The following is a 20690-nucleotide window of genomic DNA, read 5'->3' as shown; positions in this document are numbered from 1 at the left end:
CCAATACTTCTGTTAGTCTTAAAGGTGCCACAGGACCCTCTGTTGCTTTTTACAGATTCAGACTAACACGGCTACCCCTCTGAGAGTGAAGAGAGCCGCCCAGGTCCCAGACATGAAGAACTGCTAGCAGAAAGGAAATTACTGGTGAGAAATGTTCCATTTTTTCATACTGGTTAATTGTACTGATTTAACCCACTCATTACCAAACTTCTAGTGGTATTATCTATATGTAAAAGTTTGTTTTCTGGAGCATTGTACATGAAAAGCCCCTATAATCAACCCACTGGTCCTCCAACACACATCTTTGCCTTCTGCAATGCAGTTCCTCCTGCCATTCACAGAGAGAGAGCATAAACTTTGGAATTGCCAGTTCAAAAACTACATCAATAGCATTTAAAAACTAATTTTAAAAGATACAAAATATAGCTCTTAGGAGTGTGTGTGTGTTGTGTTGTGTATGTCATAAATAGTTATAAAGGAACGAGCTCCCTTAGTCGTCTTCATTTCCTATGGACTTTACTCATTGTTTTGAATTGTTATTAAACAGTATATATCAGAGGCCTAATTATTATGATTTGGTAGTTGCTTAAAGGAAGAAAATTGGAGGGGGAGAGCCCCAGGAAAGAAATAGATTTGATAAGAAATTCCACATACATAACAGAATCTATCTGATAGTACTAGTGTGGCAGCGGAGCACGGTTGGTATTAGTGTTTTGCACTTGTGCTTTGAGCATTATGTTCGTTTTTCCATCTGCGTTTAGGTGTAATTCAGTGTGTTGGTCTTGCTTTATAAAAGATCATACCATTTGTGGTCTGTTTACCTTACAGACAAGCTATTATCCTACTCACTAGTGTGGCAGCTGAGATCAACTGATGCATTTATTCTGATATCCTCTAGATCAGGGGTCGGCAACCTTTCAGAAGTGGTGTGCCGGGTCTTCATTTATTCACTCTGATTTAAGGTTTTGTGTGCCAGTAATGCATTTTAATGTTTTTAGAAGGTCTCTTTCTATAAGTCTATAATATATAACTAAACTATTGTTGTATGTAAAGTAAATAAGGTTTTTAAAATGCTTAAGAAGCTTCATTTAAAATTAAATTAAAATGCAGAGCCCCCCAGACCGGTGGTCCGGACCTGGGCAGTGTGAGTGCCACTGAAAATCAGATGGCGTGCCACCTTCAGCATGCATGCCATAGGTTGCCTACCCCTGCTCTAGATATATATACATTTGTTGGGACTTGAGGCAGAGCATTCTCAGCTGAGGGTTATCTAACTGTGTAATTCAGTTCCCTTGAGCAGCCTGGAGTTTTGCTGTCAAAGCACAATGTGCCCTCATGACTCTCCAGAACACACTGTGCCTGGTGTGTCATATCCACAACAATAGAAACAGAAGCTGACCTATGAGTGTGAGGCAAATTGTGTTTTGTTCCACTTTCTTGAGTGGTTTTTAAATATTCATGTTTAATGTACTTATAGAGTGTTTAGTATATTTAGTTTGACTCACTGCATGTTGGGGAGTCACATAGGCTGGTGGTTGGCAAACTGCAATGGCAGTTACAGACGCTTCTTAGGGATGCTGAATACTCTCTTACACCAATTCCTAGGGGGACCTGAGTGTCCAAATCCAAAGCAGTTGGATTTTTTTAAAAATCTATTTACAGGTCACCTTTAATAACAAGATAATTATCACACTGGCATGGCCATGTCTCAGAATAAAACGGGTCTTCTGTAACTGAAGTGATCAGCATAGTGTCACATGTTGCTGGACTTGGGCCCACTATGGTCCCAGACTTTTTATTCAGCCTTTGGAAGTTATGCTGTAACATGCAAATAGCAGATTCAAGATCTTCTGCAATACTTGCATCTGAAGAAGTGAGGTTCTTACCCACGAAAGCTTATGCTCCCAATACTTCTGTTAGTCTTAAAGGTGCCACAGGACCCTCTGTTGCTTTCTGCAATAAAAGACATTCATTGAGGCCCCAATCTCAGCCATGAGTTAGCCATGTACTTAAATGTTAAACATGTGAGTAGTCCCAATGAGTTCAGAAGTCCTGCTGAGTCCAGCGTAGCTACTTACATGCTTAAAGTTAAGTTCACGAGCAAGGCTTTATAGAATCATGGTTTTAGTGGGTATCTCATAGATTCTTTAGCCCTGAGGGATTCTTTAGCCATGTACTATGAGACAGCTCATGGTGTCCAAGACCATCAGGTGGTCCAGAGACATTTATACAGAACACATCACAGGACACCGCCAATACCACACTGAGTAATTGAGACCACCGACCAGGGAAATAACCCAGTTCCTTCCCTGACGAACCAAGGGACGCACCCCACCCATGTACTCATTCGCTACACCGATACTAACTTGGACTCCTTTTACATTCCATGGGTGGCGTACCCGAGCCCACTTATTCACTGACACTTGAAAAACTCTTGCACCCCAATCTGGGTCTATGCCGGTTATGTGATATGTATGTATCTCTTCACACTTGCAACCGACACCTGTAATCCCTCATAACCCAAGCCTGACCTCAGATGTACAGTACCTTCCCTTTTAACTTGTGTATATTTAATTTTAAACATTCACTTTAATAAATTTTTTAAATCTGTTCTTTCTGGATAGAGTGTGGGGGCGGGTGGGCGAGAGAGAAGAATCTGAGGAAAGTTCAGAAGTCTCACATAAGAGGAATATCTCATTGCTTTTTATACAAGCAATCTACATTTATTTCTGCATTTATTTATCATTATCTCTTATCTGTAGCATTCTTCTAGCAAAATAAATAGTATTGAGGATTATGATGATGATGTTCCAAGTTTTAAAGAACCGCAGCCTCACAACAGCAATTTTAAAAAATATACTTTATCAAAAGTCCTTTAAACTGCTTTGAATGTATTCCAACTATAACTCCTTTCCAGTTGCTACCGGTTGCCTGTGTTTGCAACTTCCACAACCTGTATTGAGGTCCTGCGATGGCAGAGGGCATTTGCAGTGCTTGTATTGAGACACAGGCCTGATACTCAACTCTCAGAGAGAAAAGATATTAAACAGAAGAATACATCCAAACCAGTTGGGAACTTCCCTTTTTTCCTGGCCTCTGGTACTTTTTTTTTTTTATCTGCATTATATATTGTGCTAATGCGTGTCACAAGTGTACTGTCATATTTGTAATGAAGGCAGTCCAGATGAAAGACACAAATCCTGTATTAGATTAAAACATGATTTTTAAATATCAATATTTATTTTATTATTTAGTACATATTATTTCTGTTGAATAATATTCAGTTGTAGATATTATTTAATTAATTATTTCCCTTTTTTGCTAGCCACCTCCAAAGAACAGAAAACTGCTGCTTCAGTGGTTCTCTTCCTTACTCACATACACTGCTGCTTTTCCTGCACTTCTGCAGTTGAATTTATTGAGAAAATATATTTATTTCTTACATATCATATTCACCTCCTACCCTCCTTTGTATCTGCTGGTCCAGAAGCTATTTCCCCCCCCCAGGATTTGTACTGGTTACATTCATAATAAATAATAAAATAAATACTGAAATAAATTTTAAAACACAATTGTTTTAAATAGTTTGTTTTGTTTGTTTGTTTTGAATATGACTGTATTCAAATAATACAAAAATAATTACACTGAGGCCTTGTGGAACAGAACATATTGTAAAATGTGGAAAATATTGATCAAAATAGTTACCCTTTCCTAATTAAAGAATGGTCTCTGTTGCCAACAAGTCATCACAATTACCATGTGAGCACATGATTTAAAATGTACTCTTCCAGATTAATTTTAAGCTTTTGTCAAGTGTGCACTTTTGCAAAGCAAAATTATTATTTTTTTAAAATAAAGTATGATCTTCGGATGCTCTGTAGCCTGATGTGTGAAACCCTAACACAAGATGTACATTCATTGAGCAGATACTCCCAGGATGGTGTTTGAATGGGATTATTTGTAATCCATTTAAGATTATTACTAACAATCTAAAGGGATTACAGGATTAAACAGTGATAGTAGGAAATGCTGTCTGCTTATTTAGACTAAAATAGACACTGGCAGATTTTGGTGAGACAATGTTTGGTTTCAAAAGTCTCATTTGTTTGAAAGCAGAAAACCAAAACTAGAAAATTAACCTCTAGCTATTAGTGAAAAATCACTCTTGGTTAATTTTTTTAATGTTTCTAATTATTCAACTATGTAGTTGCTAACTAGTCCACTGCTCAGTTTGCACTGAACTATAATGCACTGCATTATTGAAACCAAATTATAGTTTTGTTAACTTGGACACTATACTAATAGATTTGTGGGTTAATGATTCCTTCTTGAGGAAGGTCACTGGTACAATAATTCCATATGACATTTCTACACATAAGATGGAAGTTCAGGCTCCAAATGATGTTCTCTTTACCAGTTTAAGGCTTGATAGTGCCAAATGCTAAGCACCTCTTGCAAGTTGTTGAATGCCCTCATCTAAGTGGGATTGGGGTGCTCACTACATTGCAGAATTAGGCTATTAGGGCCTGATCCCACTATCATTTAAATTAATGAAAAAGTCTCAGGGTCTGATTCTCATTTGCACTAAGGCCCCTTTACACCACTCTGGCATTATAAAGGTGCTTTAAAGGGGTATAAATTAAATTTGCACCCACTTTAATGCTCTTTTATCTGCCAGACCAGTGTCAAGACACCTTCATGTAAACAGAATCAGGCTCACATTGACTTCCATGAAAGCAAAATCAGGTCCTTAGAGAGAGTCACAACCGTGACTCTCGGGCCATGTCTACACGATGAGTGCTACAGTGGCACAGCTACAGCACCTTTTGAAGATTTAGTGCTCGTGGCCGCACTTCCTGCAGCGATGGAAGGGGTTTTTCCATTGCTGTGGCTCTCCAGAGTCCCCACGCTTTGGTAGGTAGGTCAACAGCAGCAATAGGTAGGTCAATGACAGCATTCTTTCATCAACCTAGCTGCATCTACAATGGGGTTTTGGTTGGCATAGCTATGGCACGCAGGAGTGTGAAAAATTTACACCGCTGAGCACCATAGCTATGCTGATCTAACTTTTAAGTATAGACTAGGTCTCACTCTTCATGTAGGTACCAGATACACTACTTCTCAGAATATTCCATAGAAACTGGGCCATGAAATACAAACTTCCCCTGCAAAAGCAGATTGTTAGGGATTTTGCTGTCGTAGTTGTCAAGATTCGAGTGACATGGACAATTATGTGGATGTAGGGTTTTTAAAATCTTGTCCTTCTCTTTAAAAAAAAATGGTCTCAATATTTAAATGTGCTGGCAAGCAGCTTTGGATTTTTGACATTTATACCGTACTTGTAAATTTGTATGCAGCACTGCCCAACACGTCTCATGTAAATCTAAATTTTTTTCTACAAGGTGTAGATATAAAAACGTTTTAAGAAGAAAGTCAGAGTAGAAAGTTAAAATTTCTTCTCTGAAGCTGTTTTCTGGAGCTCCAGAAGTTGTACAGTACAGAATGAGTGTTTCAGAGAGAGTACTTATAATTGGCTTCAGTGGAGTTAGAAGACAGCTTTAATAGCCTTGCATCAGAGATCAGTTCAGCAAAACTCCATCCTTGTAGTGATGGCGCTTGTTACATTTTGTAGAAACTAAGCAACTCACAACATCCCCCTGCCAACGGAGCAACAGCTTCTAAAATATTCTAACACAAAGAGCTTTGCTGCACTGCAGTAGTGCTTTGTAATATTGAAAGCTGCAGCTTTTATCATGGTAGCACCATGAAACACGTTCTTTAGCCTGTCAAGTTGCTCAGCACTGAAAGTTGCTAATGTAGGTCCCGATCCTGCAATGAGTTGAGCACAAGCAGCCCCACATGGGCACAGGGGTTCACTTATGAATAGCTCATTGCAGCCACAGAGCCATGATGCTTCGTGTTGCCCTGGCCCCTCTCTTTCACAGCTTCCCTGCCACTCTGTATTGGCTCCAATAGACAGACAGTTACCACAAGCCTCAATGGGACTGGCAGCATTACTCCTGCAGGATGGGGGACACCCTGTTCCCAGCTGAGGGGTACCCGTCATCCCAGACTAGGTGTGCACATTAATGTGTAAACTAGCTGACATTCCTCTAACTTTCCCTAAACTAGTGGCTTTGGCCTGCAAAATAGTAGCTGCTAACTAGGGATGGGGGAAAGTGATTGATTTTAAAAGCTAATAAAAACAAAATGTCAATTTTTTTTAAAAAGGAAAGCAGGTGGGAATCAAACTGTTACATAATTACTCACCACCTAACATAATTATATTGCTGTTTTAATAACCGATGCCATGGGGGATATTGCTAACTTACCCTCCAGAGGTGTCAGTGAGAAGGGGGCAGAAAGGGAGTGGTGAGGGGGGATGAGGAACATTCATCGAGGGCAGGTCTACACTAGAAGCACTACATCTGCACAGTTGCACCGCTGTAGCGCATCTGGTGAAGAAGTGCGAATGGGAGAGTGCTCTCCCATTGGCATAATTACTCCACTTCCGAGAGAGGCAGAGAACATCTCCCGCCGACATAGCGCCAGTGTGGACAGCGCTTAGGTTGTTGTAGGTTGCATTGCTCAGGGGGATGTCTTTTTCACACCCCTGAGTGACGTAAGTTCGATCGACCTTAAGCGATAGGGCAGACCTGCCCTGTGTGTTCCTCTACCAGCCTAGTACCAGTTATTATTACTGGTATCACAGCCCAGGATAAGAAGCATGTGGGGTACGATTGTGATGCTAGTAGTGAGCATTAGATTTTATAGTCCTACTGTGGTTTTAGTTATTTTAACAAGAATTAGAACCGTAAAGAGCAAATTGGGCATGGTCACTGTATTCTGCTTACAGCAGGCACAAAACTGCAGCCTTTGTGTTTCTCAGGTAATGGAAGTTACTTGGTTGCCAGGTTTCTTGCCTTACACTAACTACCTAAGGCATGGAATAATCGCTCAGCAATGCTGTGCATGTCATGACTGACTGCTTAAATACATGCAGTGGTTAAATATATCCTGTTCTAAAATGGGCAAGATTAAACGATTACTTAACAATGAGTATTTTTCAACATCTTTATTTGGAAATGTAAAGACCATTTTGTGGCACTTAGTGGTCACTCCTAATATTTGCATCTCCACTGTTAGATACACGGTGACTCATGGTGCTGGCCATTGTCCTTGTTTCCAGCTGCTAAACTACCTTAAACGACAGCTGAGAATGCTTGAAATATTTTCCTCATATTACTTTTTCAGGTAAGTAATTGCTATAGTTGCGAAGGGATGTTGTGATTGGGGATGGGAGGGAGATGGTCTGTGCGATCTGGAATAGGAGAGGAGGTGTCCAGTTAAATTCTGGTCAACATTATAAACTGTTGAGCAGGGTTGCTGTGCTCCTCCTTTACTTCCCCAAAGAGGGATGGCTGTACTTCAGTGGTGGGTGAAGTGATTCCTTTGTGTAGTCTGGTGAAATGCTTTAGAATACTTTGGGATGAAGGAAGTCAGTTCCAGACATTTCCCCTTACTTTAAGTTCTGAGCCTTTGATCAGCTTTGGGGGGATCTTTTCTCACCTTTGTAAATGAGTACCAGTGAGTGGTTTCAGTGTCTTTAGAGAACCCAAAGGAGCATTCTCCTTTTGGGTGGACTTCACCCACATCCCCAGGAGAAGTTCTCCTTGTTGCTGAACCATATGGTATCCCTGTATGGGAAAGGGTTGCTCGTGGAGTGTACACAGAGAGCCCTCTGTACAAAACAACTGAGAATAAAAATAGACAGACTATGGGAGCAGAGCATTGGATGTGGGCCAAGGAAAGGGCCACTGATCCATGCTTACACAGTGCAGAAGGGAAATGGCCACTGTTGCAGCTCAGAGAATAGAATTTTTGTTCGCTGCCACCTCTCAGATGGCCTGTTTAAGTCTGCCATGCAAGTTTCCTATTTCTTCTTACACACTGGGAGAATTAATTTCACACTTTCTCTCTTCCCACTCTCCCGGAAATTAAAATCATCTTTTTACCTTTCCCATATGGGCAAAACTCCTGCCTTAAAATTATCTGGCAGGATAGTAAAAGTTTTCAGTTTGCTTATCTCATACATAGGTACCAAGATAAGCTTTCAAAAGAAAAGTGTAAGCTGCACTTGTAACATCCTGCAGAGAGAAGTTTTCCTTACTTTTCACCTCCTTCCAGCAACTTTTTGCATTCCCAAACAAGAGTGGGCTGAAGAGTGTTTCTGCTATGTAATTGATGCTTATAAATCAGATGCATCTGACAATGCCAAATGTTAATAAGACTTTTGTCCTTAGTTTGGCTTCCAAGAACGTAAGTGTCAAAGTTCTTTTTGGAAGAAGCAAACTGCAGGGGTGGGACATAGAACCAAGGTCTTGATTATTTGTTCAGACATATGAAAGACACTGCAGCCAAATTTTAATTGAGTAATTACATTCTGCCTATCTAAATCCCTGTACACTTATGGTATTCTTCACTTCCTGACCTAAGCTGTTGGGCAGTGTTGCTGTATGGTGTTAAACAGTTGTTTCATTCCAACAGTGTGGATGAAGTGATCTCTGTATATCATGTATCAGTTTAAGTTTGCAAAGCACTCTAGATATGTAACATGATCTTACTGTTTTGATTTATTATCTTTTGGCCCTCTACTGAAAGTGGCTATTATTATTTCAGAATGTTCTGTATGTAGCCTTTGTATTTCACAAGGGATAGTTATGATAGTTATCAGATCTCTGTGTGTATGTCATACGGATATACCAGTATATGTATAAAGATTATGGGCCTGAATCTCCTCTCTGCTAGTATAAATCAGAAGTAACCCCACTGAAATCAGTAGAATTACACTGGTGTCATTGTAATGAGAATCGGGTACTGTATGCCCAAGTCTAAGCAACATCAGGTAATAGTTCAGTTTCTATCTTAGTTTCTGTTTTGAAAAGCTCCATCATTTTGACCTTTAGGAATGAATTTGTGTTACCACCTGGTTTAGCAGAAATTATCTTTCTCTCTCCTTTCTCCTTTTGCTCTTCACCCTTTTCCCTCCCTGTTCTCTGGGATCATGCATGTTAGGATAGTAGATGAATAAGGTTTTCAGTGTGGTTCTGTACTGTAGAGGAATGGGATACAGATCTGAGTCTCAATTCTGCCAGAGCCTGTTAATCCCTGTGTAAATGGCAATTTTCCAGGTTTCAATCTTAGGCAGTGTTTATGTTAAGAGGGTTAATGATGATCCCCAAAGACCTCTCATTGGTTCACAAAGCAAAAACATCTGTTGGGCTAAAAAGTGGCTAGTTAGCTAAATTAGGAGGAAACGAGGCTTTTCCCAAAATTCACACTGCCATCAACAGGAAATGCTGCATAACAGATTTAGGGAGTCAAGAGAGGGCAAGTGGATGGAGAAGTTATACTGTTTGATCTTTGTGTGTGTGTGTTCTTTCAATTTAAAAAAACCCAAACCATTGTTATTAAATGGAACAAAGTTACTAAAAACATATCTAAAGCATTGATTGTGCTTGAATGTATTGCCTTAATGTATTTGCTTAGGTTAATGGTTTGGCCAAAAGCTGTGAGGCCTTTTTGCATAGATGGCTTAGAGTACGTTGCTGGGAAAAGGCAATTTGGCAAGTAATAAGAGGGGTTAAACTGAATGCCTAGTGATGTTTATAACAAAAAACAAAACTCTGTGTAATAGGAGTTACCCATGTTTTAGGTATTTTTCTTTATCTTCATCAAGCCTATTTCTAAATACCATCTGCCCTTTGATTTGTTGTGGGGTGGGGCCCTTGGATTAGGTTACATATGGGCCCCATTCAATAATAATATGCCACTGCTTTTAACCTCTCTGAATCTGCTTTCTTCTCTATAAAGAGGTGTTAAATAATATGTCTATACCTCACAGGAATAGTGCGAGGTTTAGTTCATTAATGGTGAAAAAGCATTATGAGATTGGTTTAACTTTTAATTCAGCCCTACTTGCTTCAGGAGGTGGGGATTGATGGTAGATATAACCAATTTATAAGATGACAGAGACTACGCATTCTCATGTGCTAGTTAGGACTGTGCAATGCTATAGCTACCAGAGCCGAGAGAGGTTTCATCATCAAGGGATTCAAGGGATTTCTTTGTGAGGAGTTTAAGAAATCTGTTCTTCCCTTGATGCACATTGACAGTGGTGCTGGAACAATCTATATAGTGGGGGTGCTCAGAGCCATTGAACCAAACTGCAAACCCCTGTATATGATGGAAACCACTTCAAGCCAGGGGGTGCGGCAGCACCTCTAGCACCCCTAGTTCCAGCACCTATGCACATTGATGCATAACTCCCCATGCATCCCTTATGGTTGATGATTTGGTAGCAGAAATCTATATACTTTATCACCTTCAGGCTGTACTATTGTAACTCACTCTCTCTGAGGTGAGACAAAAAGTTCATGAAGAAACTACAAGTAGGTACATAGCTCAGTAGCCCAATGCCTAAGTGGGATGGAATAAAGAGAACCTATCTGCAACCTACACCGCTGTTCTTAAACTCGATTCTGTGTTGCTGTTCACTACCAGGTCCAATTCAAGGTTCTGTTGCAGATCTATAAAGCCTTACAATCGGATAAGACCGGACCACTGTGGCAGCTACAACTGTCCAGTGCACTATAAATAACAAAGCACAAATACAAAATCGGGAAGGTCAGAGCCTTCTCAACAGTAATTCCAGAGCCCTGTAACGCCTTCTTATTGAAGATAGGGAGGAGTCTTACCCTTGCTATCTTCCAGTCATGTAAGACTCTTCAATAAAGTATTCCCCAAAGAGGAGAGCTGGCAAGATGCTCTGAAGTAAAAGGGTTAATGAATGAGATTAGAGAATTGCCTGTCCCTCTGGACAAATCCCACTGTTTTCCTATAGGCTATGTCCATTTGCTAGTTACCACAGTGAGAGAATGAGTCTATTACACCTGCATATCAATGGGAGAATAATAGACCATTTTAAATTGTGCACTTCTGATAAGGGCTATTAAATTAAACCCAAGCATTCTGTATTAAAATCTGGTTTCATTTACAATACATTTTGCACTTTTTTTCTGTGGAAGCTCATGCTGTTAAACTAAAATGTATGTATATTCTGTCAGTGAAGAGGTTGCAGTATGAAACTCCTGTAGTGGGGGTCTGCCCAGGTACAGAAGAGTGTGTGGTTTAGTAAATGCTGCCCTCTACAGGCTGTCTCATCTGCTCTTAAAATTCATTGTATACATTCAAAGCTTTCCAAAAGACATTTGCCTTTTTAAAAGTCCAGATTTTCTCTCCCTTTGCTAAGGTATTGTGCTCACTTGCAACCACCTTCTCAGTCTCTCATGTGTGTGTATTGAAATAGATATTTTATACTTCTAGAGTACAAAAATGAAATACTAGAAATGTGTTTATTCCCAATAGAACTCTTAGACAATATAGTAGAAACATGAATGTGTAATTATCAATAACTATGTTTTAAATATTGTATAAATAAATGCGAAATTTAGTAACATTATCTCTGTCTCTATGAGTTATTTTCTTCTGTGGTTGCTTAAACAGTTGGAACTGTAAAACTATATTCTTTTTTAGCTACAGTAAGTGCTGCAGGCTCCGGAATGGATTAAAAACAGATGCTGTTTTACTGCCTCTGCCCAATTTGAAAAGTCTGTTCATTGTTTTATTGATCCCCTTTCCTGCATGGGAAACCGCTGCAAAACCCTATTGAGGATGGACTAGAATGCTCCAAGAGCACAAGGAAATTTTTTAAACTATATATTAGCAACACTTAAGATTTGTTTGTTTGTTTTGTGTTTATCTGTTTAAATATTACGCCATCTCTGTTCATGGAAACCCATCAGCAAATCATCTATAAAGTGGATTTTTGTAATGATTAGTACATCACCAATAGAATATGTTACCAAACTCCACTTTGATTATTGGGAAACAGAGTGGAGCGCAGTGCAAGTTTGCTTGAAGCCCATCAGTGGGAACTTGTGGGATTAAGGAAACTAGGGCATTCCCCAAACCAACACACTCTAGTCTTGTGTCTTTAAGGGTACGTCTTCACTTACATCCGGGTCCGGATGTAAGCAATCGGTTTTCTGAGTTCGATTTATCGCGTCTGGTTAAGACGCGATAAATCGATCCCGGAAGTGCCCCGGATTGATCCCGGAAGTGCTCGCCGTGGACGCTGGTACTCCAGCTCGGCGAGCGGAGTACACAGCATCGACGGGGGAGCCTTCCTGCTGCGTCTGGACCGCGGTAAGTTCGGACTAAGGTACTTCGAATTCAGCTACGTTATTAACGTAGCTGAATTTGCGTACCTTAGTCCGAAGTGGGGGGGTTAGTGTAGACCAGGCCTAAGAGAGTAGCAGGTGTAAAGGGCACGGACAGCCACACTCTGATCAAGCAGACATTTTATAATAAAGTTTTACCATCACCAGAATCTTCTCTCATAGCAGCTACCCAAGAGAACTTAGTTTCAGTTCTATAGGTAATTGAGATAGGTAATCTGATCATAAAATGTCTGCCTGTGCCATGTACACAGGATTAATTGCCCTCTGTAAGAGGGCTGAATGTGAGTCTTGCAGTTAGATGATCCTCCTCTCTCTCTTAACAAAGAGTCTCCAAAGCCTTCAGTGACCTATCAAAAGTATAAACAGTTACTGCTCTCCAGCTGCCTTACTTGGACTGATGACAGATTTGTGATCCTCCTTTAACTCTGTAGACTTCAATAAATAGAGGCAATTGGAATTATTAGTTCTCCCTTTCAGTAGCTATCACTAAAGAATATCTGAGGAAATGCTCTTTTTCAGTGGTATGAAATTCCCATTTCTAGTTTTGTAGGATCTCAGGAAAACAGACTTAAAACTTGTCACGGGTGCAGAATTAAATACTGCTCTTCCTGGGCTTCAGAGTATTATAATTTTGAGGAATGAAGAAAACGTTTGGTTCGGTGTTGATTTCCTGTTCTAAATTGCAGCTGTTTGAAACTAGGGGTTTGGAAAGTTAGGACAAGACCCTGGAAGATGTATTAGTGGGTAGAGTGCAAGTGAATCAGTCAGAGGTACACAGTAAATGCAGTTTATTGCATCTCTTTGCAGTTTAGTCTTTCAATTCTAATAAGTCTCAAAATAAACTTGCACAAACATAGTATGGTTTTCATTTTTTATTTTATTCTTATGACTAAGAATTTCCTTTTATTGTGTTTATTTTAGGATTATCCATATAGAATAATTAGCTAAATGTTTCCCCTTGATAATTCACCTGGTTAGAAAGGGTTTTTGATGTATGACTACCTACTGTTACCTAAGTATTTATTAATCCTTTTTTCAAAAAATATTTGCCTGGCCACTACAGTTGCTCAAATTGCCATGCTTTTTTAGAAGGAATAATACCTATTGATAGTTCCTATCTATGCAGTACTGAAACCTGGCACTTTTGTATTCACAGCTTGCATGATATAAAATTTAGAGATTGCTTGTCAAACTGTCAGCTGAGTTTCCTAGGAAACTTGCTAAGGATATTTATAAAACTACAGATAGACATATTAATAGAAAGAATAATGTCAGGTGATTATTTTTTTATTTCTCCAGTCCATTTTAACATGCTTTAAGTCAACAATGAACTAACCCAGTTTACTTACAGAGGCTTGATGACCTTTTCATCAATCTTGCCCCCACACTTAAATTGCAGATTCTTCCATGTCAGGATATGTAAAAAATGGTGTTACAAAGTACTAGTGTACAGAAGAAACTAAATACTGTATTATGCCAATTATAGATTAAAATTATTCATAAATAAAAAATGGGTTTGTGAATTTATAAATCTAATTGGACTGTGTACAATGTTTTATAGTTTCATTACACACATGAAAGCCTACATGTTTCATTTCAATGCAAATTTATGTAAAACACTTACTGCAGGCTTGACAAAAATATTGAATGAATGTTTGTCAAGAATATGCACAAATAGAGGATTTGTCAATACTGTAGATACAAAAATACAGTAGAAATTAATTCTGTTTACTTAGCTTTACATATTATGTAGGTTGTGTACGTGTACCTGTACAAAGAGAAAAAATGATTATATCATCAACTTTTACTGGTTTTCTATTGCATTTTCATTATTCAGATGTCGCTGATATAAGGATTAATAAGGGTGGAATGAATTCTCACATTTTAAGCATATCAAATCTAAATTTTGCATCTTGTATCTTTAGTATTCTATGATGTACACCTGCAAAATGTAAATTCCAACAAGAGGCAATTAATAGAAGTACTTGGGGGCACATAGAAATTAATGTTCTATGGAAAGCAATTTTAGAAAAAGAGTTCAAGTTAATGTATTTAATGTTGTAATGGAAGAGGAGCCTGTGTGTTTAGTAAGATGATGTCAGCTCCATATCTCCTCATTTCTGAAATCCATTACTTGTACAAGCAGTGCATTTATTTGGTTGTCAAAGCTATAATCTAATATTGTGGTAATTAACCAAGTAGGTAATTTATATGCAGGTTATTCAAGAATTATTTTTCTCTCTGCAAAAAATAATATTGGGTGTTTGTTTTGGGATTTGTTTTTTTTTACATTTGAGAAAAACGTACAAATGTTCAGTTATAAAAAACATAAACCATGGGAAATTTGCTAGTACTATGCTAAAAGGTTAATGTACTGTGAAGACACTGAGATTATGCCAAACTCTAGTAGTAACAAATATAGACTTATTAGATACTAATTATATGATTGTTGCTTGATAAAGTAAGATGATGATGATCACCAGACAGTGCTGTATTTTTTTCAGTACAGATCACGTGTAGCTAGTTTCACTAAAGCATAAACTATACTGCTGTTATTTGTAATATTTTTAATGTACAAATCATTTAAAAATAACCTCATGATCATGGAGTTCTCTAATTATTGTATCTCAGTTATCTGCAGTTATGGCAGTGGAAAACAAAAAAAATTACTGTATTTTATTTATATATTTATATATGTGTATATATACACACACACACACACACACTGTCTTTCATTCTCTTTAAATTTGTCTTCATGGCAAAGTACTGTACAAATAGGGTTTGGAGGGGTATTTTTGCAACCAGACAGTGTGTGTGAAGCCGTCTGTTTGAGTCACTCTGAAAGTCAGGAGTTCAACATGTTTTCATATTCCCCACTGTAATTAAATAAATTCCACATGCATACCCGTAAAAATTAGAAAAATGGGGGAGAAACTTGCTAATTTAGGGAGAAATCTTGATAACGATAACTTTATACCATGAGTTGGATTCACTGACAGAGGATGTGCACCAAAAACAATCCAGAAATTCAAGACAGATTCTAAGTCATTCAGGCAATCCCTGAAAACGAGCCATCTGGGCTCAAACAAGAAAACAAACAAAAAATTCCAAAAAACCTGGGGAAGAGACCCACATTTTAATTAATCCTGGGCACATTGAATTTTTTTTTAATTTCCTTAATTATGTTATACTAACCCCTTACAGTAGATTATTAAAAATTAATAATATTTTTTAAATAGGTTTTGTTTATAAAACAAAACAAACTCCTCTTTTTTTTTAACCAAATCCTAAATTTTAGGTTTGAACAACTTGACAATGTTCTTGTTGCATAGATGCATTATCTCATATGAGGAAGTGTGGATTTAAAACAACATTTTATTTAGTGCAGTTTTACAAAATTCATATTTACTTTGATCCCATTTGGCTTGTTTGTGGGTATTGCCTGATGGTAAGTATAAAGCATAATATTGCAACACGGACTGGGTAAATGGTGTGTTGCGGACAGAAAATACTTGATCAAAGTAAATTGTTAGACTTAGGCGTTAACCTTGAACCCATCTTTTTATAAGTGTTAGAATCTAAAATTGAAAAGGTAATGGAGATTGTAGAGTTCACGATTTTCTAAATGTGTGTGTGTTTTTTATTCTAGCTTTCTGGAAAGAATTGACAGCGTCAGTATGGTTGACTATACACCCACAGACCAGGTAAGTAAAACTGAAGAGGTAGTGTGTGAACTAGGGTACCTATTTTTGAAAGTTAGTAATTTCTGATGTAATATAATTTCCTTTGGGGGGAGAAACTAGAAACACGTTTACATGAATTCTTTATGTAAACATTACTTTAATCTCAGCTGATTTTGATGTTTCATAGAAATATGGCAAAACACATAATTCTTGAATCCAGTGCAGTACTTCAGCCAGCACTCTAAGGAGATAGTGAAATATTCCAGTTCAAAATATGTTAAGAGTCCCTTTAGTGGAACCAGCTAGATTAATACAATCAGTGCTGTTGTTGACTCCTATGATCCATCTGTTCTTCCTCCCTACATCCCCATTCTGTCTCCCCCAAACCACAGCATTCGACACTAACTGAGAAATCCAAGCTTTCCTGGGCAGGCCTCCATATGTAAAAGAAATGTTTAATTTCTACTGTGCGGCAGTGGTGGCAAACAGCAGAGAGGTGGTGCACTGGGGACTCTGCCTTCTGCATGTGGCAGAACCAGAGCTCTGTGATAGCTACCTACACTAGAGTGTAGGAGGAAGCAACTCTGGTGGAAGCATATCTAATGAGTTTGCACTGCAGATCCACTAGGCCAGGGGTCTCAAGCTCCCAGATGGCCCACGATCCTCCCCAATGTGGTCCGCAGGGCTCCAGCAGTTTTGGGGCCAGATCGCTCCGTTGGCACCACCTGTCGCACTTGGGCACTCCCCCCCTCCAGGGGCCCCGGCAGCACAGTGGAGCTGAGCGACGTCTGCCTGCTCACTCCAGTGACTGCCGGCCCCTCCCTGCAGCCCAGGGGCAGGGCTGTGCTTCCGTGCGCTGCCCCCACCCCGAGCGCCCCTGCGGACAATGGGACGCTGCGGGAGCGGTGCCTGGGGGCAGAAGCTTGCAGAGGCCCCCCGGCCCATCCCACCTTGGAGCCCCAGGTAAGTGCCGCACCACCAACCCCCACCCAGAGCCTGCACCCCCTCCCCACACACTCCAGCCCCCAAACTCCCTCCCAGAGCCTGCACCCCCTTCCCACATACCCCCTCCCGCCCCCAAACTCCCTCCCAGAGCCTGCGCCCCATCCCCACACACACCCAGCCCCCAAACTCCCTCCCAGAGTCTGCGCCCCATCCCCACTCCCTCCCAGAGCCTGCATCCAGTCCCCACACACACCCCAGCCCCCAAACTCCATCCCAGAGCCTGCACCCAGACCCCTCCCAGTGCCCAACCTTTCACCCCTTCTGCACCCAAACTTCCTCCCAGAGCCTGCACCCCAATCCCCTACCCCAGACCTCCTCCTCCACCCAAATTCCGTCCCAGAGCCTTAGGCAGGTAGGGGTGGAGTTTTTGGGGGGCAAAATTTTTGGGGAGTGGGTTCTGGGCGGCATGAGTGACATTGGCCCGCTGGGAGGATTTGAGGACTGGCACTGGCCCTAAGGTAAATTGAGTTTGAGACCCCTGCACTAGGCCATAAATATGCTAGAAGGGGAAGTGTAGCGGGGTGGTTACCCTCTCCTGCCCTGAGGGGTTTAAAGGCAGCCCTGAGGGAGGGCGGTTGGAAGGGAAAAAGCTGCTAGGCTGAGTGGGGAAGTAGCCACAGGTGGGCCACGCCCCAATCAGGCCTCAGCTGGCCCTATATAAGAGGCTGGGAGCCAGGAGCTCAGAGTCTCTCTCTGTTTGTAGAGGGAGATGGGCCTGGCTGCAGGGAGCTAGAGATAGGGTACCTGAGTGGAGCAGGGCTGGGGAAAGGCAGAGGAGCTGGGGAGCTCCAGCCTGGAAAGCCCCAGGCTGCGGCCTAGCAAAAGGCAAATAGATACTGGGGGTTGCAGAGGGCAGCCCAGGGATAGGCAAAGGCAGCAGGTCCAAACCCTCCTTGCCGATGATGAGTGGCTTATACTGCAGTCTGCCCCAGGGAGTGGGTGCTAGTTGGCGTTTGGCAGTGGCCTTATTCTGAGGTGAGGTGGGGATAGTGGGTGGGGGTTCCCCGGGGAGGGGAGACCCAAAGAGAAAGGGGTTACTGCCAGGGGGCAGCACCCCAGATAAAAGGGCACCGGGTCCTGGGAGGGACACGGGGGCCAAGTGGCAGGCGGATCACCGGCCTGCAGAGGGCGCTTCGGAGCTGGGACAAGCTAATTCCCATGGACGACCAGCAGGAGGCGCCGCAGGGGTGAGTCCAACGCCTTACAGGAAGGATTTCTATTTTTCTTCCCCTTTGCCTCCAACCAACACCTATTTCCCATAGGCCATGCCTTTTATCTAAGCTTTGTTTGTGGGACTATAAGTTGGCCTGTAGTTTCATGTTGGGACACAGGTGCATCATATGGATTTATTATATCATTTATACCACTGTGAAACTAGAACAAATTTGTTGCTTATTCAATTGGGACTGGACACTTGGGGTTAAATAACGTGTATGTGCATTTAAATTTTTAAACTTTATATTTCAGGATCAGTCTTCAGAGTGACCTTCCTTCTCTATAGCTACTGAAAATAACATTAGGCAGGCCGCTCATTTTTTTAAATTGTTTCATTATATTTTGTTATGTCACCCAGAGGCCTTCCGGCATGGGTACCAAAAATTTGCCTGTCAGTCACATACTCCTTTCCCAGATGCCTTGATGCTATGTCCATTCAGCCCTCCAGTGATGTACGCTAAAGTATTTGTATTTTTTCATTACTTGTATTATGGTAGCACCTACAGGTCCCAACTGATTTGAGATAGGCCTTACATACACATAGTAAAAGAGTGTCCTGCTTTGGAAAGCTCGCAGTGTAAATAGGCATATATGGGGTGGGAGATAGAAAGTATTATCTCATTTCACAGTTGGGTAACTGAGGCACAGAGAGATTAATGGACTTACCAAAGGTCATACAGGAAGTCTATGGCAGAGCAAGGAATGGAATCCAGGTCTCCTGTGGTTGAGGGCCTTAACCACAAGACTATCCAGATGCTCCAAGAGATATGCGGCAGTGCAAAGAAATTATAACTAAGGCTAAGATTTTGTCATGGTTATTTTTAGTAACAATCACGGACAGATCACGGGCAATAAATAAAAATTCATGGAAGCTGTGACCTGTCTGTGACTTTTGCCGCTGCAGCTCCGTGGTTTCCCCTGCCACTATGGTGGCTGGGAGCTGTGGGGTTCCCCCTCTGCCCACAGCAACTGGAAGCTGCAGGGTAACCATATTTCCTAAAAAGAAAACGGGACACCCCCAGCTGCTCACCCGAGGCGCCCCCCTCCCCTCTGCACAAGGTTGTTGCCCGTTGCTGAAACTCTGAGGAGGGCCCCTCAGGAGTCTGTTACCTGTCACTGGAACCTTGCAGGGGGGCTGACTGTCGCTGCTGTCGCCTATTGCCAGGGCCCCGCTGGCTGCTAGCTCCAGAGTCCTGCAGCCCCTGGAGCTGAAGCAGAGAATGTCACCGAGGTCTCTGGAAATCCTGGATTCTGTGACTTCCATGACCTCTGTGACATAAACATAGCCTTAATTATAACTATAGTATTTGTAAACAATATTCACAAGGCAAAAATCATACAGCAGAATGAATACAAAATAGAAATGGAATATGCAAACAGGTTACTAAAGCTGTCTGAGAAGATGATGACTTTGCAGCTGGAAGGTGGTTTCAGAGCAGGTTAGCCTTCATAAGACTTAAAGACTCATTCCTAGAATCATGACCTGACTTCTGCCTCAAGCTTCCTGGTGCAACTGGGGAGAAATTGGCAAAGAGGGAGCCTCACTCTTTGGTTTCACCATCTCCTTAGGCTCATTTTTTCCTCTGAAGCCTTTCTGCACACTATGCTGTCATTCTTGATGGCTTTATTATAGCTGGAGTTGGTAGGGACTCGTATGTTTAGGTTGCCTAACGCTTGCTAGTATATATAGTAGAAAGTTATGTTCCGGGTTTTTTTTATTTGAGCGGTTCTCACACGTCCATTGTTTGCAGAAGATCTTTGAGATTTGGAAGAGAGAAAGGCTTTCTTTGGGCAAGACAAGTGTCTTTATCCCCTAAAATTCCATTCAGGTTTTTCTGAGATAATTTATAAAAATCATCATTTCTCTTCTATTACTTGCATTCCTCAGGAAAATGTTGGCAGCTGGGCTACTGGGAAGTGTCTGATAACTAAGGCTGCGAGTCTGTCACAGAGATCACAGAAGTCACAGATTCCGTGACCTCTGTGACTTCTGCAGCGGCCGATGCTGGCTCAGGGCCTGCCCTGAGGGGTTGGAGGGTGCGGGGAGGGTGTGCTTACCTCAGGGTCAGGGGCTCCCCAGCTCCCACTGGCATAGCCCTGAAGCTCCTAGGTGGAGGAGGGGCCAGGGGACTGAGTCCGCATGCTGCCTATGCCCGCAGGCCCCGCCCACAGTGGTTCCCAGGCAATGGGAGCTGCGCAGCCAGTGCTTGTGGCGGGAGCAGCATGCGGAGCCTCCTGGCCCCTCCGCGGCCTAGGAGCTGCAGGGACATGCAGAGCCGGGTAGGGAGCCCCTGCCAACCCCCCCCCCAGCCCCCCTCGGGGCCCGGGCCACACGCTGCTGCCTGGCCAGCTCCCCCAGCACCTGTGGCACCCCCGGACTGCCCCCCCGAGCACCCGCGGCCCCCCCGCCCAAGTTTTAGTTAGGGGTATATAGTAAATGTCATGGACAGGTCACGGGTCGTGAATTTTTGTTTACTGCCCGTGA

General features: G+C 41.6%; 1 protein-coding gene across 3 annotated transcripts in view; it reads left to right on the top strand.

The window, feature by feature from the left end:
- The window catches only part of GNAL (G protein subunit alpha L), a 327850-nt gene that overhangs the window by 283537 nt on the left and 23623 nt on the right, over positions 1–20690 (top strand). For all 3 annotated transcript variants that reach the window (XM_024212570.2, XM_024212571.2, XM_024212572.2), the window contains one exon: positions 15952–16006. In XM_024212570.2, coding sequence (XP_024068338.1) covers positions 15952–16006 — 55 coding nt within the window. The remainder of the gene's footprint in view (positions 1–15951; positions 16007–20690) is intronic.

This window comes from Terrapene carolina, unplaced genomic scaffold, assembly GCF_002925995.2.
Source record: "Terrapene carolina triunguis isolate 2854851 unplaced genomic scaffold, T_m_triunguis-2.0 Scaffold58, whole genome shotgun sequence".
Classification (NCBI taxonomy): domain Eukaryota; kingdom Metazoa; phylum Chordata; order Testudines; family Emydidae; genus Terrapene; species Terrapene triunguis.
Note: the sequence above shows the minus strand (reverse complement) of the source record. Positions and strands in the feature narration are given on the sequence as shown.